Here is a 25,249-nt window from a genome sequence, read left to right as displayed (position 1 = left end):
TCAAGCTAGCTACTATGAACCACCTCCTAGTTTTCAGGACAGTAGCCTCCACTGGATTTTCCTGAGGTCACTATGACGTCAACAAAGCAAGAAAAACTAAGAAGTTTGTCCTTGAATTGCCTCTAAGTCTGTGAAACACAAGTAAATGCCCAAGAATTAATGGACAGCATCTGCCTTCTGGCAAGCCTTCCTCTTGAGAATGGGCAAGGAGCAGGGGAGAAAACGTAGTCCCTGCTTTTAGGGAACTCCATCCAGTTGGGAAGACTGAGAGGCAAATGGTGGTTCTGCAAGACGAGGAGGAAAGGTTCTGGCTGCACGAGTGGCAACTAAGGACCATACTCTACAAACTACAGGTGTGATTGTTGGACCTAAAAAGCCTGCCCTGTATTCCTCGCCTCTTTTACTTCTTCTCTGTCATGGACAAAATCCAAAGTCCTAAAAAGCTTGCTGATACCCTGAAGAAATTTTTATCAAGATCTCTTTCTGCCAGCCTCTGCATGCTCTTTCCAGGAATCTTGAGTCCTCCATGGACGCCCTTCCAGACCTTCTGCCGATCTGGTGGTATTTCCCCCGCTCCGGTCTCTACATGAAGGGATGTGCATATGTAGAGGTGAGGGCTCTGTTTGTATTAGCAATTCCAAGACACAGTTTGGGTAGGAAAGTGGGTTTATGCATTGGGGAATTCTTATAAGACACTGAGGTGATTTTGAAGCTGAGAGCTGACCTCTCCTGGTAGGACTTCCCACTTTGTTCTGTGCTGCTGCCTGAATCCTGTGGGGGACAGTTTTTCTGTCCATTGGTTTGAGAGAGATCATGTGGAGGAAAAGGAGGGTGTTCTCATTTCTGTCTTTTGGAGGCTTCAAGTTTTGAAACCTTGAATTTTTGATTCAGGTCTTAGAATAAACAATGTTTTCCATGTACTGTCAGGATTCATTCATGGATTAATATTTTCAAAAAATATTTATTGATATCTACTAAGGTGCCATGGACTCTGCCAGGCTCTGGGAATAGAGGGGAGAAAAAAACAATCAGCCCCTGTGGGTTATCTTTTCTTCACTGCAAATTTTAATTATTCACCTGAAGGAAATACTCAATGCCAATGAGCCTCCCCACCTTTCGGATCACATTTTAGAATTCTTCACTGTTTGCTTGTAAACTTGATTTACCGTGTTTGAGGTCCTTTATGAGAAAATTGTATGGCTGTCAACTTACTGTGTGAACGTGGGCTCATCACTTAACCTTTACAAGAATTTGTTTGTCAAATGGGAATAATAACACCCACATCACAAGGATATTGTGAGGATTAAATGAGATAACGTGTAATAGACATTTAAGCACAGATGAATAAAATGGGGCTTAGAGAAGTTAAGCAACTCCCTGAAAGTTACACAGCTAGTAACTAGTTGAACCAGGTGTATCATTTAGCAATCGCTACCCAAAAAAACACTGCAAAACTTAGTGGCTTAAACAGTAAGCACTTAGTATTGATCAGAAGACCACAGGTCAAGCACCAAGTAGACAGTTCTGATCTTGGCTGGCTTTCTCAATGTTTGGGAGCTGGCTAGCTGTATGCTGGTCTAGCCTAGGCACAGCTGGGACAGCTGGCCTCTATTCCATATGGTCTGTCATCTTTCAGCAGGCTGGTTCAGGCTGATTTTTGTGGCAGAAGCAAGGGGAAGAGAGAGAAAAGAAGCAAAAGCTTCCTGAGACCTGGGCTTGGAACTAGTGCAACATCACTTCTGCCATATTCTATTGGCCAAAGCAAGTCCCAAGGCTGGGCAAGATTCATGGGATGGGAAGAGCTGCAAAGTCACATTGCACTGGGCATGAGTCCAGGGAAACCATTAACTGGGACATCAGTGCAATCAGCCTACCTCACTTGGATTCAAATGACTCCTGCTTGACTCTAAAACCCATACTCTTGCCTCTGTACTGTACTAACTATAAACACTCACAGAGCCAGCGTTGGTCCCCCTCACTTACTTCCCCAATGTCTAGTGCTCCTCGAGCCCTACGCACCGTTAGGTGAACAAAACCCGATCATTTCCAACTCTAATCCTTTGATCTATCAAAGAATTTTGCTTTTTGCATTGGTTTTGAAAATGAATCTTCTGTTTAAAATATTTTTTAAAACTTATGCACCTCGTAAGCAGAAAAGTCTAAAAGAGATTTTTCTCCCTATTTTAGCAATAGAATTCACGTTGTTTATAGACTGCTGAGATTAATTATAACAAGATCAATGGTCATGGTCAACATTTAATTATCTCAAGATGAGTGAGAAAATTTGACCTGTGACAAAAAAAAGTATATAACTTCAGATAAACAAGCACAATTCTCTACAACAAACAGGCCAATAACAGATGCAGTTTTCTATAGCAAACAATCACAGTCTTCAGAAAAGGTCACAGTTTGGGGGCAATAACCAAAAACATGCACTCACTTTTGAAGGAAAGCTCTTTTCCCTTCTCAAAAGTAAAATAAAACAAAACCAAATTTTAAAACTAGCCAGAAACTCTATTTCCTGCCACCAAACAAATAAGGATAAATCTTACTTAAACCTTATCCTATCTGCTTAATATTCTTTATTCTCTGTAACTCTCAAGTAACTAATTTGTAAATGCTCCTAACCTCTCTCCTTCTCCTGTTAAAATATGACCCCCAAAATATAGCATTTCTTTTTCTTTTCTTTTTTTTTTAAATTTGAGTTCATAATAGTTTACATCATCGTGAAATTTCAGTTGTAGCTTATTTCTTGTCTGTCACCACATAAGTGCTCCCCTTCACCCCCTGTGCCCACCCCCCACCCCCTTCCCCTGGTAACCACTGAACTGTTTTCATTGTCTATGTGTTTGTTTATATTCCACGTATGAGTGAAGTCATCTGGTGTTTGTCTTTCTCAGTCTGGCTTATTTCACTTAGCATAATTCCCTCCAGGTCCATCCGTATTGCTGCAAATGGGATGATTTTGTCTTTTTTATGGCTGAGTAGTATTCCATTGCATATATATACCACATCTTCTTTATCCAATCATCAGCTGATGGGCACTTGGATTGTTTCCATGTCTTGGCTATTGTGAGTAGTGCTGCAATGAACATAGGGGTGCATATGTTACTTTGGATTGTTGATTTCAAGTTGTTTGGGGAGATACCCAGTCGTGGGATAGCTGGGTCATACGGTAGTTCTATTTTTCATTTTTTGAGGAATCTCCATACTGTTTTCCATAGTGGCTGCACCAGTTTGCATTCCCACCAGCACTGTATGAGGGTTCCCTTTTCTCCACATCCTCTCCAACATTTGTTGTTTTTAGTCTTAGTGATTATAGCCATTTTGACAGGTGTAAGGTGCTATCTTAGTGTAGTTTTGATTTGCATTTCCCTGGTGATTAGTGATGTTGAACATCTTTTCATGTGTTTATTGGCCATCTGTATATCTTCCTTGGAAAAATGCCTGTTCATATCCTCTGCCCATTTTTTGATCAGGCTGTTTGTTTTTTTGTTGTTCAGTTGTGTGAGTTCCTTATATATTGTGGAGATTAACCCCTTATTGGATATATGACTTGCAAATATTTTCTCCCAGTTGGTAGGTTGTCTTTTTGTTTTGATCCTAGTTTCTTTTGCCTTGCAGAAGCACTTTAGTCTGATGAAGTCCTGCTTGTTTATTTTTTCTTTTGTTTCTCTTGTCTGAGAAGACATGGTATTCAAAAAGATCCTTTTAAGTTCGATGTCAAAGAGTGTACTACCTATATTAGCTTCTAGGAGTTTTATGGTTACAGGATTTATCTTCAAGTCTTTGATCCATTTTGAGTTCATTTTTGTGTACGGCATGAGATAATGGTCTACTTTCATTCTTTTGCATGTGGCTGTCCAGTTTTCCCAACCCCATTTATTGAAGAGACTATCTTTTCTCCATTGTATGTTCTTTGCACCTTTGTTGAAGATTAGCTGTAGATGTGTGGTAGATGTGTGATTTTATTTCTGGGCTTTCAGTTCTGTTCCATTGATCTGTGTGTCTGTTTTTGTACCAGTACCATGCTGTTTTGATCACTATGGCTTTGTAGTACATGTTGAAGTCAGGCATTGTGATGCCTCCAGGTTTCTTCTTTTTTCTCAGTATTGCTTTAGCAATTTGGGGTCTTTGGTTGCTCTATATAAATTTTTGGATTCTTTGTTCTATTTCTGTGAAGAACATCATTAGGATTCTGATTGGGATTGCACTGAATCTGTAGATTGCTTTGGGTAGTACGGACGTTTTAACTATGTTTATTCTTCCAATCCACGTGCATGGAATCTCTTTCCATCTCTTTATGTTATTATCTATTTCTTTCAATAATATCTTATAGTTTTCATTGTATAAGTCATTCACCTTAGTTAAATTTATTCCTAGGTACTTTATTCTTCATTGCGATTATCAATGGAATTGTATTCTTGAGTTCTCTTTCTGTAAGTTCGCATGCTCTGCTCGGTGGCCCAGGGCTTTGCCGGTTCAGATCCTGGGCTCGGACATGGCACCGCTCATCAGGCCATGCTGAAGCGGCGTCCCACATAGCACACCAGAAGGACCTACAAGTAGAATATACAACTGTGTACTGCGGGACTTTGGGGGGCGGGGGCGGAGGAGGAGGAGGAGGAGGAGGAGGAGGAGAAGAAGAAGAAGAAGAGAAAGAAGATTGGCAACAGATGTTAGCTCAGGTGCCAATCTTTAAAAAAAACAAACAGAAAAACATGAATGTTTAAAAATATTTTAAATTTGAATTTACATTCGGCAGAAAGGCCCTCTGTTTTCCTGGAATCCCATAAGTTAGGGGGTTCTTTGGGTGCATTTACTCCTATCCTTAGGCCCATTAACAACAGTGTGTAATTGGGAGTGATATAAGCGAAAGGGAAAAAGTCACTAGAAACCTTTGCCAAGTTAAAATTGGCCCCTAAGCTAATCACTTGATGAGTGCTGTTCTGAAGGGCTCTGCTGCCACCTTGAAGCTCTGATCTTGACTCAGATCTTCTTCACCAGAATTCCTGTGGTGACGCCCTGGCATCTGCCTGACCACCTTGCTGGCACTTTCTTCCCACCATGGAGGGCCAGGCACCTGGACATGGCAAGATCTGACAGCCTGCCCAGTAGGCAGTTAGGAACTCCTAGTTCTATTTTCAGCCATGTCTTACTGAGGAATCCCCCAAGAGGTCTAACATGAAAGACAACTTTACTTAGGCCCATTACTGCTTGCTTGATATGCCTTAAGAAATTACAAATATGAGAGATCACACTCATTAAGGCACAACATGACGTGCTGTGAAAAACACAACATATGGTTATTTGAGGTCTGAAAAGCCTATTGAGTTTTAAATTTTTCATCTGAATATCCTTTGATGTATAAACGTATCCTTTTATATTCTTTAAAAAACAGTGGTTTCTAGATCAAAACCACAGATGAAAACTTTCTCTCAATGGGTAAATATCACCTGAAGATAAAGTTGCTAGATCCCTTTAAGGAGATGAGATGAAACACATGGACACAAAGCATTTTAAACACAGCTCCATGAACCAGACAATCTCATAATTACTCTTTAAAATTTAGTAAACCCATAAAATTTGGAGAGACACTCCTTTAAATGAAATAGTTTTCATTCCTAGTTATAATAGTTATCATGGAAGAGTAACTTTGTTCCACTTGATTAAAACTGGTGACCCTTTATAAATTATATACAGCTGCCATCAGGAATCTATTTTGAAAAATATTTGTTCAGAATCAGCAGTGCTGCGGTAAAATCCTTCAGAGCAGGGATTATGCATGAAATTTTCTGCTTACCTCTTGCTAACGAAACTAGTGCTAAAACGTAAGCGGTGAGGTTGATTGTGAAGTATGTAGACTTCGCTTTCTTCTCCTCCATTATTTGCCTGGACCTTTGTCTCCCATCCCTAGGCCTTTAGCTAGAATTTGTTTTGAAGCATTTCTCTCTCTGTAGTATTTTAGATGCTCCAATAAGATATTAGTTACCAAGTGCTAATCTTCCCATCTCAGTCAATGCTATTTTGCATGCAAGTAACAAAAGCCTACTCAAACTAGCCTAGGCCAAAAGAGGAGAGTTTATTTTACGGTTATAGAAGTATCTCAGGGAAGCTAAAGAACCCAAATTCCACCAGGAGATCATTTCTCTGTCTTTCTCTCTCTCTGAGGCTACCTGGTCTCTCATTTTTGCTTCTCTCTGCACATCTGCTCCATTCTCGTTTATCTGCAATGTAGCTCTCTCTACTTTTCTGTACACAGGGAGGACTGTGACTAACTCATAGCCTCTGAGTTTATTTATCCCCATTTCTAGGAACCAGCAAAGACTATCAATTCTGAATCTCACTTCCAAATTCCTGGGAGAGAGATTCTGTGAGGCCCAGTTTGGGTCAGGTGTCTACCCCTAGTCCAGATCAGTCAGGGGGTGAGGTGACATGGCACACCTCTGGCCTAGAGCTTCTTAAATTTATTTGAACACAGAATATTATCCACTCCCAGACCCTGGCTTTGGGGGAGGGTAACGTGAAGTACACCCATTTATATCCTTCAGAATAGAATTCCTCAAGATATCAGTTTAGGATGTTCTGATCTGTTTTACTATTTTAATTTTAGGGGTGGGCAAACTTGGACCCAAAGAGACAAAATAACTTGCTTAAGTTACCAAGATAGTGGCAGAGTCGGGATTATGATTTAGAGCTGAGAAACTTGACATGCTATACCTTTATTCCAACCAGGATACCAAGAAAAAGTAGAATGGCCAAATGGGCCAAAAGTAAACAATAAAAGTTGACTATTTCCTTCCCCTCTCCTCAGCTAGTTTATAAACTAACGCTTTTTATCACAAGCAAGGTTGGATTCATTTCCTAAAGCTGCCATAACAAGTTACCACAAACTTTGTGGCTTAAAGCAACAGAAATTTATTTTCTCATAGTTCTGGAAGCCAGAAGTGCGAAACCAAGTGTTGGCAAAGCCGTGCTCCCTCTAAAAGGCTCTAGGGGCAAACTCTTTCTTCCTCTGCCGGCTTTTGGCGGCTCCAGGTTCTTTGGTTTGTGGCTGCATCATCCAATCTCTGCTTCAGTCTTCACATGGCCTTCTCTTCCATTTCTTATAAGAACAATTGTCATTGGCTTTAGGGCCCACCAAGATAATCCAGAAAATTAAGGATCTCACTTTGATCCTTACTTTAATTATATCTACAAAGACCCTTTATCCAAATAAGATCACACAGGTTACAGGGGTGAGGAATGGATATATCTTTTGGGGGCCACCATTGAAACCACTACAAAGGCCTTATGAGGTATCATAAAGTACTTCAAAACACCAAGAGGGTGGCAAAAGAGAAGGGATGAAAGGGTAATGATTTGGGATTTTTCTTCTCAAAAACGAAGGATGCAGAGTTGTGAAAGAAAATGTAGTAGAATTTGAATAAAATACAGTATCCTATTTTCCAGGATGTAAAATTTACATTCCTAGATATTCCGTGATTCATTCATTCATCTAACATTTGGGCCATGCTTTTCAACCTATCACACAAGTGTGGTGCGTTTTTCTTTGTAAAAAACCTTTCCTGACAAAAAATTGTTTGATATGACAATTCACATAATATGAGTTTTGCTACACCATCATAAAAATCATTCTTTGAAGGGCTTCATCAATTTTCTTCTGGTGCTTCTCAATCCTTCGGGATTTAAATCACTCTTTTTGGGAGAACATATTGTATGCCAGAGACACTGGTGTTAAACTGAAAATGATGTTTGAGTGCAGACTAACTTTTTTAGAGGTGGGTTCATTAGTGAATATTTTCATCTTACAACGACTCTTGCTTTCCTCCACAAAGTTGTATTTGCAGAGATCTAGAGGATGAATATTCTGATAAAAAAAATTTCTATTGACAAATGAGAATATGTCAAACAAGTAAGAGGAACAGGAATTGTTCTGTTTGCACTGGAGAGGAGTAGACTTGAGCTGGAACAGATGGAGGTGGCATGATACTGTTTATAGTTCCTTACACAATACTTTGCAATTTGTAAGCTGAATTAAACGGTGGGACTCATATGGCAAGAAGGATTAGGCTGAATTATTCTAAAGGGAAAATGTCTTAGAAGAAGTTGAAAGTACAGAGAGCCAAATTTCTTCCCACTATAAAGAAAGGGTTTCTGATAGTTAGAATTGTCCATAAATGGAAAGGGTCATCATGCAGAGTAATAAGACATCCACCATTAGAAATTTTTCAACCCTAGGCCAATAACTCTGGGATACACTATTGGTGTCCTCACATTGATTTGGGGTATAAGAGAGTGTAGGGTGGAGAGGCCATTGGTTTGAAACTCTATGCACTTTGAACTAAGACAATGTACCATAGAATAGACCAATTCAAGCCTGGAAAGAGAGATTGTCTATCCTTTCTCTTATGTAGCAACTAAATCAGCAGCATCCAACAGAAATATGACATGAATCACAATGTAATTTAAAATTTTCTAGTAGTCCCATTAAAAAAGTGGAAAGAAACAGGTGAAATTAATCTTCATAATATATTTTATTTAACCCAAAATATCTAAAATATTATCACTTAAACATGCAATCAATGCTAAAAATTATCATATATTCTACATTATTTTTTCATAACAAGTCTTCCAAATCCAGTATATATTTATACTTATGAACTAACCACATTTCAAGTGCTCAGTGGCCACATGTGGCTATGGCTACCATATTGGACAGTACAGTTCTAGAATATGCTGTTCATGAAATCATGAATCACATTTCTGGGAGTAAAATAAAAATCTTCAGGAATGTGCACAAAAATGGGTTCTGTAATCCAGGGTCCCTGGCATACTGGGGGAAGGGAAGTGATGGGAAAACACTTCTGTTTAACTGGTGTACATTCACACTTCCGTGGGTAACTTCTCCCATAATTTCCCTGCTTTTCCACCAAAACCTAATATTAAGCAAATTAAATAACTTTGCAAACCACTAAGTTTTCTTATCAGCTTCTAACAGGCTTCACCTTTCTAAAAGCGGAACAGAAAATAGCAGTCCTCTAGTACTTTTATGTTACTCCTACTTTTTAGAAGTATTTAATATTTAATTCACTTATTTAACTTTATTCTTAATTTAATTCTTTTATTTTATTCTTTTATTGCAGGAGCAACTGCAATGACTGATAATACAGCTTTTACTGTTTACTAGCCGTGTCTCTTAGTACCACGGGATTTAAATACTCTCAGGGGAAGCTGCCTTGGAGTATTTCCAGTAACGCATTATCTCTACGCATCTCATACAGAGGAGAAAGGATAAGGAAATCATAAAGATAAGTTGGGCTACCTTTGTAATTACAAAATTTCCCCAAGTCTCAGTCAAAATAATGATATTTTTTAACACCTCTGTAAAGAGTTCCTATTATTTATTTACAGCATTTAGAGATTTGACAGATAAACTATATATAAAAGCAAAATTAAAATGAGACTTCTTCCATAGTTAATCCATTTTAGGAATCCACAAGCATATCAAACACTTATATTTGCATCTTCACTCTAAGTATAATCATGAGTGTGAAAACACCAAAGCAAGAGTTTGTCACAGGCTGGCAAGCATCTCCCAATACTTGTGACTCTCTTCTCCTTTCTCATTACAGAATCTCCGGAGTTTAAGCTGGGCACTTGGCTGCCCAGCTAACAATCTCAGCTTTTCTTGAAGCCAGTTTCCTCCACAAACTTGTATTAACTCCTTTCCAATGAGATGAAAGCGTAAGTGATATGTGCAACACCTTGGTCACATCTTTCATAGAAGAAACTGCTTGTCCTCCTCTCTCTCTTTCCCCTTCAGGCCAACTGGAAGGTTTATGTGATGCTGGTGAAGCAGCTTCTCCCATAGAGACGCCTACCAGGGGATAGAATAGCAACCTGAGTTCCTGGATGACTTTGTGGAGTAGAATTGCCTGTCAGCCCTGAATCACCCACCTGCCTCTGAATGTTATCTGGGAGAGAAACAACTGTCCATCTTGTATAAATCACTGTATTTGGGATCTCTTGTAGGAGCTTGTCTTATACCATCACTAATACAAGACGTTAGCATCCTCATCACTATCACTTGTACTATGTTCAAAAGTTTTGTCTATTATTTTTAACCATCTAGGTATGAGACTATCTCCTTAAAAGACAGGGAGACTTGTTTTTTGTTTGTTTTTTAACTTAGACGGTTTCTATGATTACTCACTTGGGGGAATTGTTAGTATGAAATGATACAATACAGTATTTATAAAGTCTTTGTAAACTTAAAAGGTTTGCAAATAAGAAATTGTGTTAATCTTGAGCTAACAGTCCGTTAATGGTGTTTCTGCAAACATTTTAACCAGCTAAGGTGGCCCACCTCCCAGGTAACAATCCAGTCAACAGGCACTGGCTTCCAGAATGATTGGATTTCGGGCATTGTAATATAGCAGAAAGAGGGATGCTGAAGCATACAGAGACATACATCTTTTCAATTACTCCATGGAAGTGGCTGCTTACTTTCCTGTGTATCAAGTTGGCTCTAGTTATTTGGGAAACTGATTCAGTTCACCACTTAAAGGAGACTTTATAAAATGGCCTCATAAAGTGCTACTGTCTGATTTCATATGTGTTTCACCTGTTAACATAAAGGCAAACTAATTAAACCTGCCATTGGCATATCATTTTATTAATTTTTACTTCACTCCTCTCAAATCATGGAATGGATATAATTTTTCTGTCAACATTTGCTGAATATCCACTGCATACAGAACCCACCCTGAAGGAATTTGCAAGTAAGATAAGGACCTTTCAGTCCTTATCTCACTTGACCTTTCTGCAGCATGGGCCGATATTTGTCACTCCCTCCTTGAAGCTTTCTCATCCTTTGACTTCTGTGACTCTTCTCTCTGGTTTGCTTCCAAACTTTCTGATCTTTTCTTTGCTACTCTTCCACTTTTTATTTTTATTTTTTTAATTAATTAATTAATTAAATTTTTTTTTTTGAGGAAGATTAGCCCTGAGCCAACATCTGCTGCTAATCCTCCTCTTTTTGCTGAGGAATACTGGCCCTAAGCTAACATCTGTGCCTGTCTTCCTCTACTTTATAAGTGGGATGCCTGCCACAGCATGGCTTTTTGCCAAGTGGTGCCATGTCCGCACCTGGGATCTGAACTGGTGAACCCCAGGCCGCTGAAGCGGAATGTGCACACTTAACCGCTGTGCCACCGCTACTGTGCAGGCCCCTCTTCCACTTTTTAAATGTTAGAGATTCTCAGTGTTCCTTCCTGACCCTTCTCTTTTCACCCTTCATTCTTAGCCTTTTTGGAGTCATGAACCTCTTGGAGAATGTGATGAAGTACATTCCGGGGGGAGGGCCTGTTGCATATAATTCTAGGATTACATGGACGTCCTGAAGCAACTGATGACTCCGGAAGGGTCCTTACCCCTCAGGGTAAGAACTACTTTTCCATGGCTTTAACTACCACCTATGGCGCTTGATGACTCTCAGAGCTTTTCCATTTAGCTGGGATCTCTCTCTCTCTTGATCTCCAGACCCATTTATCCAGCTGCTTATTGCATTCTTTCACTTGGATGTCAGTCACCTTAAACTCAAACTCATCATGTCCCAATTGAACTTGTAGGGGAGAAAGACCTTTCCTCTACCCATTCTGGGTCCTTCTGACTGGACAATGAATTAAATTCACATGAAACAGAATAACAGAAGAAAATTAAACAAAGCTTTATAACATGTATACATGGGAGAGGCTCAGACAAACTGAGCAACTCACCAAAATGGCAGAAGCCCTAACCTTAAATACCACCCTCAGGTAAAGACAAAGGAGGATATAGGGGATTGGGGGAGTCAGTTATGGGAGATTACCAGAAAAGCACAGTAAACAAGAGTAAGATTATTATGCAGATTTAAGTCCTTGCCTTCCTCCTTGATAAGAGTTTCTAGGGATAAGGTCATTCCTCCTTCTTCCTGGTACAGAGAGGGAGACACTTTTACAGATGGAGATTTCCTTTACAAATGTAAATGTCTCTTAACAAAGGGTAAGTAAATTCTGCTTTTCAGAGTTTCTTTCCTGTCTGCAGCTTTTAAAAGTAACCAGCCCGGGGCCGACCCCATGGCCAGTGGTGAGTGGTTGGGCTCCTGTGCTGCTCTGCTTCAGTGGCCCAGGGTTTCGCCAGTTCAGATCCTGCGCGAGGACATGGCACCGCTCATGGGGTCATGCTGGGGCAGCATCCCACGTGCCACAGCTGGAAGGACCCACAACTAAAAGTATACAACTATGTGCCAGGGGGCTTTGGGGAGAAAAAGGAAAAATAAAATCTTAAAAAAAAAAAGTAACCAGCCCCAAAATAATCCTCATGCCAAAGAGACATATCCTGGGCTGGCCAATTCCAGTCCCCCACGATCTCATCATCTATCCTTCTCTCCCTAAGTGCCCCTCATCCTATGGTTTCCATTTTGGTGAGCTGCATCACCGTCCAAGAGATCGCTCAAGTCATAAAAAATAAAAGCATCAGCCCAGATTACTACCTCTGAAAAAATGTTTGTTGAATGACTAAATTAATGAATGAATAGAAAAACAGGTCAAGGATGATGCAGAAAACAGAGAATAAATATTGAGAATGATATAATTGAGCTTATCTTCAAATGTGCACACAAGTGCTAAAGGCTGGTTTAATTAAAGTCTTCAACCAAATTAATATGTATTTATTAAGTGCCTATAAGTACAAGATAGACTTTAACAATATTTCAGGGAAATGAGGAACATGGTTTGTCAGAAAGTAGTAGTCATGGTATTTTAAGTGGGACAAACATTATTTACTTATGTTCAATTAATCTTACCTCATGACCAGGAAATGCTAAATTATTACTAGCTTCTCTAGGGTCTTGCTCCTTGTTACGATACCTTCAAAGATTTCATCATAGTTTATACACAGTAGCTATTCCAATGGATACTCAAGAAGATTGGGACACTTTTTGGAGTTTAAGGTCATTAAATCTGGCAGCTTTGTCTCCCTGCACTCCCTTAGCTCTTTACTTGAGGGCACTTATTTTCTGCTTCATTTTATGATAATTTGTGTGCATATCATCTCTCTCTTTATCAGAGAGGACCCCCACCCCCAAAGACTCTGTGCATACTCCATTTTATATCTGGAAGGAGAACAGTAAATGTTGAGTCAATGAATGTCTTTCCACATCCATAAAACTCACTTAAAGGTAATATGAAATGTCCTATAAGTAAATTGTGTTATAAAGTTTGTAATGTTTTCCAACATGAGAGCAGCATACTGAACATTTAAATAAGTTACAGATTTTTGTTTTAGTATTTTAAGGCAGCAGGGAACATGCCAACCCATCTTAGAAAATTGTTTGTGAGGCAAGGTATTGGCTGGTTGAATGCTGCCCCCAGGACCAGATTGCCCGGGTTTGAAACCTGGCTTTGCCACTCAATGGCTGGGAGGCCGAGGGCCTCTTGGTCCCTCTCTTTCCTCATTTGGAAAATGACAATCATAATAGTACTTATTTCACAGAATTGTTAAAAGGATGAAAAATAATGTATACACATAAAGCACCCAGAATGGTATTAGGACTCATTAGACCATAACCTTCATTTTCTTAGAATCCTAACAAGAAGAAAGGGGGTCACAATCATTTATTAGATCAGGAAAGAATGGAATTTTCCTCTTTGGAAAATGTGATATAGACAACATTTCTCCTATCTTCCCAGCTCAAAACACCCCCATGACCCCGACCGTGTCCATGACACCGCAAATGCTTAGTAGGTATTTTCAAGATGTAGGTAAGAGTGGAAACACATCTTATTACAAATCAAATAGATATAAGTTCCACGCAAATTGTGTTCTATGCTTTTTAGCATTCCCTACTCAAAAGACTTAGTTCCCCTCCCAGACTAAGGTAACACATTTTACTGTGTGGTTGTCTCCTTCTCCTCTCATCCCCAACCTCCCTCCCCAAAAAAGATTCCTAGAATTTAAAGAAAGAGATTGGATCTAAGCAAATCTAAGGCACAACGCAAAGAATTAATCCAAGAATTCCATGTTGTCTACCTGGCCTTGTTGACCTCCTTCAATGTTCTCAGTCCGCCATTGCTGCCAGTCACCATTAGCAAGACCTCAGGCGATGCCAGAGGTGGGAAGAGAGTGTGGCTGCAGCTTAAGAATAGTCAGCTTCAGAGAGGAGGCCAGCAAAAGCAACAGAACAGCAGCCTCTGATAGCCCACCCAGTCATGGGATGATGAGTGACAGAGGGCTGCCTTCGCCTCACACAAGAGCACTTCTTAGTTCTGGAGGCCTGCTCACTACGGGTCACATGGTGATGTGTCTCTGCCACAGGGGAACCCACAGACAAGTAAAGGCCAGCATTTCTCAAGCCATACACATCCAAAGACAGCTGTCTTTATCATTTCGGGAAAAGGTCATGGCAGGGATAAGGGATTTTAGTTTTGCCTGGAAAAGAAATGTTCTTGGAGTAAATTTTCAATGCACCCTAGAGAAGTTCTTTCTAGTTCCCACAACTGACTGGTAAATCTAACGCTATACCAAAGGTGTGATTTTTTTTTTTAATTGAGGTATAATTGACATATAACATTGTATTAGTTTCAGGTGTACAACATAATGATTTGATACTTATATAATATTGCAAAATGATCACCACAATAAGTCTGGTTAAAACCCATCCATCACCACAAATAGTTACAAAATTTTTTTTCTTGGGGCCAGCAGTGGCGCAGCGGTTAAGTTCACACATTCCGCTTCTCAGTGGCCCAGGGTTCACCAGTTCAGATTCCGGGTGCGGACATGTCACCGCTTGGCAGAAAGTGATGCTGTGGTAGGCGTCCCACGTATAAAGTAGAGGAAGATGGGCATGGATGTTAGCTCAGGGCCAGTCTTCCTCAGCGAAAAGAGGAGGATTGGCAGTAGTTAGCTCAGGGCTAATCTTCCTCAAAAGAAAAAAATTCTTTTTTCTTGCAAAGAAAACTTTTTTTTTTTGGTGAGCAAGATTGTCACTGAGCTTAGATCTGTGCCAATCCTCCTCTATTTTGTATGTGGGCTTGGCTTGATGAGCAGATCGGTAGGTACACACCAGGGATCTGAACCCATGAACCCTAGGCTACTGAAGCAGAGTGTGCGAATTTAACCACTATGCCACCAGGCTGGCTACATGATGGAAACTTTTAAGGTCTACTCTCTTAGCAACTTTCAAAAAAGCAATACAGTATTATCAACTATAGTCACCATGCTGTACATTATACCCCCATGACTTGTTTATTTTATAACTGGAAGTTTGTAACCAAAGGTGTGAGTTTTATACTATACCTAAAGTGGTAAAATTTTGATGCAAAATTATTTTTTCCCCTTAGTGTTCCAGGGTAAGTATAAATGGAAACAGATAAAACAGACACCAAATGTAGTCAATATGAATGTCCTTGGGAAAACATGGTTGAAAGTATAGCTTAATTTCAATATTGGTCTTATCCTTCCTCCTATAATTTTCAGTGCATTTTATAACTGATTACTTCAGTCTGTCCAATTTCTTGGTGACTCATTATTACATCTTTCTTAGTAAAGCAGGAAACTTGTATTTCCTGTTAGCAGCACTTTCTTTTCCTGAATTTGTGCCACCCAATTACATCATTTTTTCTCCCTTTTATTCAAAATAGTGTGGCAGGGCAAGAAGAAGTTGGGCAACGAGTACTTGCTGTGTTGTGTTCATATATCTGATAGAATCTGACATAGTTGGGGGATGGAGGTCCTCGGACTTTGGAGGCAACGTTTGGGTGATCAAATAATTTACTGTTCAAATTTGGACATTTTTGAAAATGAAAGGGGGCACTAATCAGATAGGATAATAGGACACTGATATAAATCAAAACTGTCACAGGCAAACCAGAATTTATGGTCATTCTAGTAAGGTAGAAATGGTCTGGATCTATATCTAAATCTTGACTGTACCATTTCCCTGCTTTTGACCTGTGCAAAGTGACAACTTCTCTGAACTTTCTGTAAAACAAGGATAACAATTCTCATGTGTTAAGGGAGGGGAGAAAGTGCCTGACATATTGTATATTCTTCATAAATATGATGATGATGATGTCTGCATTTTTCCTTAAAATTCTTCAACATAGACAGTACGATATTATACATGGATTAGGTGAAGTCATACTCGAGGTGCAGTCAGTTGCTCCATTCAGAAATTCCCACTCTAGGATGACAGTTAGTGGTCTCATCAGGAAGGCTCCCTATAGTGGTAGGTACCACAAGTACATCTCTCCATCTTCTCTCTACTAAGACCAAAGATCATTCTATTTAATATAACAAATGTTGAAAATGAACTTCCATCGTTGAAATTAGTGGTTTGTTAGTCATCATAATGGATGTTAGAAATAAGTTCTGAGGGCAGCCTGGTGGTGCAGCATTCTGCTTCGGTGGCCCAGGGTTTGCTGGTTCCGATCCTGGGTGCGGACATGGCACTGCTTGGCAAGCCATGCTGTGATAGGTGTCCCACATATAAAGTAGAGGAAGATGGGCACGGATGTTAGCTCAGGCCAGTCTTCCTCAGCAAAAAGAGGAGGACTGGCAGCAGATGTTGGCTCAGGGCTAATCTTCCTCAAAAAAAAAGGAAAAAAAGAAATAAGTTCTCATTGATAGAATTAGTGATTTCCAAGATACATGGACTAGCTAAAATATTTCAGAGGTACCCCTACTCCTGCATGAACAAGTTGTAAGAAGCTAGACCATTAAGGATGGTGTGTGAGATGTAACACTTCTGTTCTTTGATGCTTACTATAAGGGTGAGAGATTCCAGGCTCCGGAATATTATTCATATTCCTCCAGTGAATCTTTCAGGCAAGGTCATGATTGCAGAACCTAAAAGGACCAAGACCTGGCACTTCATGAGATTCACAGAACAGGTAGTATGTGTTACCTGTCTCTGCTTGCTAACAAATGTTTGTTTAATAAATGTCCGTATATATGAAATTGGCCTAAGACCTGGTTTAATTATAAACTGGTTACAAGGTTGTTGAAGAATACTTAATTTTCATCCCAATTCCTGTTATTTGGCTGCTATGGCTATCTACCAAAAGTAAGCCAGTAATTTTACATGATTAAGCTATTTGCAAGTTATTTCCCTCTTTTTAACCACTAACATGATTCCACATTTGGAACTTTTGCCCACCTCTGTTGGCCATATGGAATGAAAAAACAAAACAAAAAACTGAGTCTTAGAGAAACTGACTTGCATAGAATTGAAAATGGCAGATTCAGGTCTAGAACTCAAGGCGTGTTGAAGTTCAATGCTCAGGAGTGGGCACAAAGCAAATGTGTGTGTGTGTGTGTGTGTGTGTGTGCGCGCACGCCCATGCCAAATGAAGGGGAGGACGTGGGAAGGAAAGGGAAGTGATGCGAGAGACACGGAGGAAAACCAGAAAAAACATGAGGCATTAGAGTGGGATGCGCTGGGAACCCAACGCAGGTGCTAAAATTGAGTGTAAGCCCCAAAGAAGGGCTAGGAAGGCTCTGAAGATAAAATGTGCTTAAGAGTTAGTTTTATAAAGAATAATAAAGTCTATCAATCTTTAGCAGTGGACTAACAATAGAACATTGCCATGCACAACGTAACTGTGCTTGCCTCACTGCCTGATGCCATGAAAAATGTGGTCAAGAGGGCAGTGGCATCTAAAAACCTCATCTCTCAAAGTTTTAAGTACAATCATGTGTGTTGTACACTGAGTTTAAAACATCACAACGAGATTGATCTGTGAAGAAACTAAGAACTATTTATTCTACTTTTCATCCATGACAAATCTTCTTTCCCCCTGGCTTATCACTGAAAATACTAAAAGCTCTGCTTGTAAAAATAACCCCAAACACATAAATTAAAAAACCACAACAAAAAAAGTCCAAAAGCCTCTCAAGATACTTGGAGAAGAAAGAAAGTACTATTTTCATACAACTTTAAGCTGGAGAAGAAAGCCCAGAAATATTTAATATTTAAGGACTGTCAGCATTTATTTCGATGGAAAGCATACACCTGAGATTAATAAATGATGGGGTTTGACAGATTTGGATCACTCTGTCTCAGGATTATGGGTTAAGAGGAAGAAAGCCTCAAAAGATAATGTTAGGTGTGTACGACAGTTTTACATCTGTGTGTGTATACATATATATTGTGTTTGTATGTATCTCTACTACATGGATGATGCTCTATAGCTCGTACAACGTCCCCACGGCAGAAACTGAGCCTGAATTCAATGGTCTCTGGAGTTGCAGGTCCAGGAGGGCTACATTTCGGCCGGGGAGCCTGCAGTGGTGGCACGAGGTCAGCAAGCCAAGGAAGTGGACAAGATTTGGGGCTGAGAGTAGAATCAGGGCCCTGGGGGCCTACCCTTGGATCCTGCTCTCAATCATGGCAACTTTTCCTTTCTACCCCATAAAAATGAGAATATCAATAGCTACTATTTATTGAGCTCTTTCAAGCGGTGCTTAATATGTTACACACATCATCTCATCATCTTCACAACACCCCTAGAAGAAATTACAACATTTAAACTGTTTAATCCCCCTAAAAAACGCTGTGAGGTAGGGACTATTTTAATTCCTGTTTTGCAAATGAGTAAACTAAGGCACAAAGAATTCAGTAACTTACTTAAGATATCAAGGCTAATAAGCAGCGGAGCTGGCTCAAAGCCACCGTTCTTGGCCACCCTGCTACCTATGACACCTGTGCAGAATGTTGTTGAATGGTGCTGGCTTCAAACCTTGTGGCCGGACTAAAGTGCAATGTGGAAACTGCGTTGGTGATGCGGCATGGGGATTTAGGAGAAGGGCAGGGGCAAGAGGCACTCGCTTGTGAAGAGCCATGTGACTTGGCTTTGTTTCTGCTGCGTGAAGTAAATGAAAAATGGCCGCTAAACCAGAGACCCAATCACAAGACTGAGTTTAACAGTAAACCTGATGTAGGAGCAAAGTCTCTCGCCTGAGAGAGCTGAGTCAGGTGTCACTGAGGGAAGAGAGATAATAATCTGAGGCTGAAGTGATTTTGAAGATCTCGAATCATGATTGAGAGGTGGAAAAAGCCCTGGGGACATCTTTGGGGGTAGTGAATCATCCGAATTTCCCATTCTCTTTCTTGAAATTTGCGTCAGTAAGTCAGACAGCCAAGCATGGAATCAGTCCACAAAACTCACTGAATACCTTTTTCCTGAAGTACTCTTTCTGGGGCCTTAAAGTCTCCAGTTATGAATGCAGAGTATTTTTATTCTGTCTTTATTCAATGTTTGCAAGTTTGGGTTCTTAAGAAGAAAAGTATTCTGCAAATTCCACACACTATCAAATAAGAGGAAAAGTGATTTGAAGAATGACAAAAATCACCACTCCCAAATTCCACATTGGAGTTTGAGGAGAAACTAGATCTGTTGTACTAAAGAATTCAAGTCATTTAGGGGCAACTGCTGCCTTAGGGTCAGTCTCACACAGCTGGTCGCAGTCTCCTGGGACGATTTCCGAGCCCTAATATTAAAGTGGAGACTCTCCCTTATATTCGTGTATCCATATGACTCTAACCATGGCTGCTACCCCTCCCTAACTCCTGATCCTTCCAGGCAAGAAGTAAAGAGAGCACCAGGTGAGCATACATATTTACATAAGCTACAAGGCTGTGCAAACAAACTCCTAACCGGTTAAAGGGCATGTTATAAACGGATCTTATTTCTTACCTTTTTAAATGGGATTTACACATCTAAAATCTCTTCCATATTCTTTATAAGTCCTTATCTTTATTCTCCTTAATGCTTTCCACCAGTGTTTTAACTTCTATGTCTTTTTTTTAATCACTAAGTATATAAAATAATGTGTGTAGGCTTTAAAATAATAAGTGTAAGTTTTTCCTAGGATTCATAAACTGCCAATTTGCTAAAAATTTCTATTATTTCCATTAAGGGGTTAAAATGGGTTTTCTTTTGAAATGCACTTTGTAAACGTTTTTCTTTCACTTCCATGGGCTCCACCTTAGATATGATAAGTTGCAATGCTTTTTAGGCCACACAAGCTTTTCTACTTAGGGTTTTGCCAAGATTAGTGAAAAATGGACTCAACCATTGGCTAGAAATTGAATTTCAGCAAGGGAGAAAAAGATGCTCTGGGTTCTCATTATACATTTTTTAAAATGCAATGTTAGCTTGAAAACAAACAAATAAGCCAAGGGAAAAAAACCCAGAAAATGCTAAACATTAAAAGCCAGTACTCCTCCTTGCTGAGGACATTGTTTCTTAATGATAAGTAATAGTCAATTTTGACTTAGAAAGGCTTGGAACATCAGGAAGGTAAAGAAAACTGAGTTACTGCCAATAATCCACTACAAATAATTGACTTGACTACATTTCAATATAACTGAAGGTCACAGACCATTTTTCTACTTTCTTTGTTCCTAGTTTTCAAATACTGGATGATTAGTGTTGACCTTTAGTTTGTCATGTTCTCTACGCCAGAGCCAAGAAAAATTCACAGGTATTATTTATTTAACTAACTTCATCAGTAAAGCTGCTTAAGAGGATCCAGGATGGAAACAAGGTAGGGTTGCAGGTCCATAAAAGGGATAAAAGTAAATACTGTACAGAAATGACCACATGTGTTTTCACAGCATCCACATAGGTAAATAACAGAACTATATTATTCCCACTTTATAGATAAGGAAACTGAAGGAATAAAGAAACAAATAAATATATTCAACATTTATTGAGCATCTATAACAGGAGAGGCACAGTGCTGATTTTTGGAACATACATATGAGTAAGCTAAAGTCAATACCGTCCAAGCGGTCACAATCTAGTGGACGTGGCAGACTGAAAACACAGTAATAAAGACATGGAATACAATGGAAAGACAGCAGAGAGGATGACTTCTAATGACTGGAAGCATTCTGTGGATGGAATCTGAGCAAAGACTTAATGGGCGATGGCTGTTCTACAGACAAAGATGGTGGGATAGCAGAGGGGATAGGAAGAGCAAAGGCACAGAAGGGAAATAACATGGAAATTTGTTAGTTATCGCCTAGGATTTGAGGGCAAGGCCATGGTAGAAGGGAGATGACGTGTTCAGAGGGTTGGCAGATGTGCTTGAATGCCAACTCTGGTAGTAATGTAGCGAAAAATAGAGTGGCAGGGAAATAATTTAGGACACAGTTGCAATGGTTCAGGAAAGAGGTAACCAAGGCTCAAACAGCAGAAGTGGGAGTAGAAAGAAAGGTAGTGATAGCACCACCTATATAATTTGGCAACTGGTTGGGCCTGAAACATGGAGGAGGAGGATGAGTTAAAGTCAATTCTGATGCATTAATTTGAAGTCCTGAACATTACATTTGAGCTACCCTCGGGCCAGACAGAAGTGAATTTCTATTAGGGATGTGGAAATGTGGGTTTACAGACCAGGACAGATACTGATTTAGAAATCAACCACAGGGATATGATGGTTGAATCCCTATGAGTGGAAGAAATCACCAAGGAATTGAGTACAAAGAGAAAAACAGACAAAAAGAAAACCTTAAAATGCAGGGAGGGAGTAGAGAGGGGGAGTGAAGGAAGAGGTCATTGATGTCACCCGAATGGGAGGTCAGAGAGGTAAGCAGACGATGCAAGGTGATAGAAACTGTTGACGAAAATAATTCATAACCAATCTATAAATGAAAATTTGGGTGAGTTTACTCTGAGCTGTAATCTGAGGACCATGGCCCGGGGCCTTTCTTCCCGAAGGAAGAAAGGGCACCAAAGAAGTGAGGTATACAGAGTGGTTATATACCCCCAAACAGGACGTTTCACATGTGATTGAAATGTCCCTCCCACAATAGTCACAAGATTGCCCTGTCGGCACAGCGCTTGATGGACACAGCAGGTAGTGAGTCTGCTCTCTCGGAGGGCGTAGCAGGAGGCAAGTCTATTGTCTCGAGCTGGGTGGTCACAGGTGAGCACGGCCATCAGTTTCTACCCTAAGGAAAGGTGCTTAATCCTTAAAGAAATGCCAGCTTTGGGAGGGGGAGGAAAGTTGCACCTTTATCTCAAGGGCCTTTGTTCTTGCCATGGGGAATATCTAAAGCAGATATACAATGCATGCTCAACAGCTGGGGTCAGTCCCTTTTGGAAAGACAAGGCCAGGCCGAATTAGGTTTACACAAAATGGCTTCCTCATATACCCCAATATATCCTATTACTTGCCATTTTTATTTGTCAAAATCAAGGAAGAAAATTTCCAGAAAGAGAGCTGAAAGCTGCTGAGGGGACGAGTGAGCGCTTGACTGTGGTGATAGAGGTCACATCCAGGCTCCTAAACTCTGCACCTACCTATTGAATTATCACACAAGAAAAACAACGTGGTTTTTCAAGAGGAACCTACTTGTCATTTTACCAATGATTAACCTAGGACTCAGCTGTCAAAATGAATCACAAGTTCCAACCTCCTTCATTAAACTTTCTTAGCAGCTCACACTACTCTGCTTACACTGAGCTTTTTAGATAACTCTTATTAACCATGTATGAGGCCTCACGTGCCCTCCTTCATCCTTGTACCACGCAAAGATGTGGTTCCAGGCAAGGGCTTCCGAGTCAGGCAGCTTGGTTGGAATCTCATCCAGCAGTGAGGAGGGCTTGCTACCTAACTTCTCTAGCCTCGGTTTCCGCGTTTGCAAAATGGGGATGGTGGTACTTACCTATTAGAGTTGAGAAGTGTGCATGAGAGAACGCAAGTAAAACTCTAAGAACTTTGCCGTCAAAGGCTCAATTCATTTTTGCTGTTATTGCTTTGTAATCTCTCTGAGGGCAGAAGACTACTCCCACGCTATGTATTCCCTAAAGGGTCTAGCACCGACCTGGGGACGAGAAAACCTCATTGAGCCAGCCCCCAGGGAAACGGCACTTGCAGGAAGAGGGATAAAGAGCTGACGGGCTCCTACGAACTCAGCAGCCAAGGGAGAGAGGGCCGGCCGGCTGCACAGGTCTGGGGGAAGCGGGATCCCGGGACCCGCCCGTGACCCTTGGAAGACCACAAGTCCCAGAATGCAACGCGCCTATCCAGGGTGGAAATTTAGCCGGCTGGAGTCTGACTGCCAGACAGCCGGGGAGGAAGCAGTGCACGCCGGGACTGGTAGTCTTCAGGTCGCAAGTTCACGGGTGCAAGAAGGGCCGAAGCGAGTGGTCCCTCCCCAGCACCGCCTTTTGTCCACGTCTCACTTCTCCCGGCCAATGCCCTCTCTTGTCCTCAAAGCCAGCCCCTCTCCGATCCGGTCCCCATTGGTCTTGAGGCTCAATATCGTGGGCCCTACCCGGAAGTAGCGTTGGGGGAGGCGGTTTCCTAGACTACGACACCGGAAAGCTGGGGGAGGCGCTCCGGGCTGCTGAGGGCGGAGGGCGGTGGCAGCGCTGGCGCTAGGGACTGGCTCGGTGGCTCCGGGAAACAGTTCGGCGACGGCAGCCGCTCGCGTTACTCCGCATCCCGCCCTCGGCACGGCTCGCAGCCCCTTCGCCACCAGCGTCCAGCAATGTGTCCCACCGGCCGGGCGTAGCAGCTGCGCGTGCGCGGAACCGCGGGGCCATGAGCGAAGCCGGCGGCGGCCCGGGCTGTGGGTTCCCGGTCCCCCAGCGAGCGCCATGGAGCCTAGTGGCAGCGACGGCCGCGCTCTGCCTGGTGTCGGCCACGTCCGTGTGGACAGCGGGGGCCGCGCCCATGAGTAGGGAGGAGAAACAGAAGCTTGGGTAAGGGTGCTTGGCAGCCTGGGGTGGGTTTCCTCGTGAGGCTGACCACAGGCGCGGTGCCTGTCATTGCGACCCGGGCGCGCGGTGGCCTCTCGTGTCGCGATTGAGACGGCTGTTGCCTCGCGAGGACCTTGGCCGGGTAGACAGGTTCCGGAAGGTGGGGGCCGCCGCCCGCGTTGTCAGTGGCCGGTGATGGGGGCTACAGCCGTGTTGCTGCGCGCGAAGAGTCCTGCGGTTGTCTTTTCTTCGGAGACCTGGTTAGATGTCTCTAACCACGGGAGCACCCGTGAGCTCCCAGCTGGGAAAATGTTGCTGATCTCACAGTAGTTAAGGAAATCGTGTTTACACCTGTTACGGAAAAGGGGGCGTTCATTGGAACTTGAGCTTGACACGTTTTACTATTTCCTCGCAGTGTTTTCTTGCACAGCATTTTCATAATAGAACAGTACATGATGGTATTATTCAAAAGCACCGGTTAAGCTTATCTGTTCACTTTACTCAGAGTTCTTTTATCAGTCTTGAAAGTGTCGTAAAATTATCAGTTGTATTTAGAGCGTTTAATTCAGAGTCAGTATTTCTGATATACGGTCGGTCCCACAAATGGATAAAAAAAAAAGCCAAGAATCCGTAGAGAATGGGCCAACGGTGTGAAGAGTTAACTCATAGGAAAGGAAATGCTAATAGTCAATAAACATGGAAAGTTGCTCAACCTCATAATTGTGATAGACGCAGATTAAAACAATGAGATAGCTGCTTTTGCCATCAGGTTAGTAAGTACAAAACACGTGGAGAGAGTACTGGCTAGTTGAAATGTGAGAAAAGACTTGCTAGGAGTGTCAAGTGCTGTGACTTATTGACCAGATCTCCCCAAATTTAAATTGTGTGTACTCTTTGATTCACTAATCCCATCTCAGGAAATCTATTCTGCAGAAATTACTATTAATATGGAGACAGGTGTACAAGGATGCGCATTTTGAAAGAACGAAACTGTTCCTAGGAGCATCCATGTAATGGAATAGTATTCAGACATTAAGGGGGGAGGGTAGATCATTGGAAGGCTGTCTGGGATATATTCACAAAACAAAAAACTGCAGGTTGCAGATTACAGAATAATATGTATAGTATCATATCATACCGTGTATTTTTAAAAAAAAACAGAAAAGAAATTGTCTAAGCTCAGAAAAACAGGGAAAGATTATTATCTCCTGGGGTTAGGATGGAGGTGAGGTAGAACCATCAGGTTTTATTTTATGCACTTCTTACTGTTTAAATTATTGCAAGAGTCTTGTATTAGTTTTTAAATAAAATAGCAATAAAGGACACTTGATGGAAAAAAGATGAAATATCAGCTATCAAAACAAAATTACCAATAAACTCAAAGCATCTTAAACCTTCTCTCTTTAGGAATTTACTGTATCACTGATAAAACTGTTTCACGGAATACCCTACCTTGTGTCAGGCACTTGACATATGTTATCTTCTGT

The 25,249-nt window shown here is 41.1% G+C and overlaps 1 protein-coding gene and 1 long non-coding RNA gene across 15 annotated transcripts in view; one reads left to right on the top strand and one right to left on the bottom strand.

The window, feature by feature from the left end:
* Positions 1 to 14,571: 14,571 nt before the first annotated feature.
* LOC139078864 (uncharacterized) lies at positions 14,572 to 23,057 on the bottom strand. The gene is made up of 2 exons (XR_011532011.1): positions 22,724 to 23,057; positions 14,572 to 16,632 (listed from the first exon to the last, which is right to left on the bottom strand). It is a non-coding gene; the product is annotated as an uncharacterized lncRNA (long non-coding RNA).
* Positions 23,058 to 23,159: 102 nt separating this feature from the next.
* EDEM3 (ER degradation enhancing alpha-mannosidase like protein 3) overlaps positions 23,160 to 25,249 on the top strand; it is a 64,189-nt gene continuing 62,099 nt past the window's right edge. For 6 of the 14 annotated variants that reach the window (XM_008534660.2, XM_070591012.1, XM_070591010.1 and 3 more), the window contains exon 1: positions 23,359 to 23,765. In XM_008534660.2, coding sequence (XP_008532882.2) covers positions 23,605 to 23,765 — 161 coding nt within the window. In that variant the 5' untranslated portion in view covers positions 23,359 to 23,604. Of the gene's footprint in view, positions 23,766 to 25,249 lie in introns of all 14 variants that reach the window. The other 8 variants (XM_070591017.1, XM_070591015.1, XM_070591014.1 and 5 more) reach the window with 3 other exon arrangements.

The sequence above is a fragment of the Equus przewalskii genome, chromosome 23, assembly GCF_037783145.1.
Source record: "Equus przewalskii isolate Varuska chromosome 23, EquPr2, whole genome shotgun sequence".
In the NCBI taxonomy this organism is placed as follows: domain Eukaryota; kingdom Metazoa; phylum Chordata; class Mammalia; order Perissodactyla; family Equidae; genus Equus; species Equus przewalskii.
The sequence above is the reverse complement of the archived record's forward strand: the minus strand, read 5'-3'. Positions and strand labels throughout refer to the sequence as shown.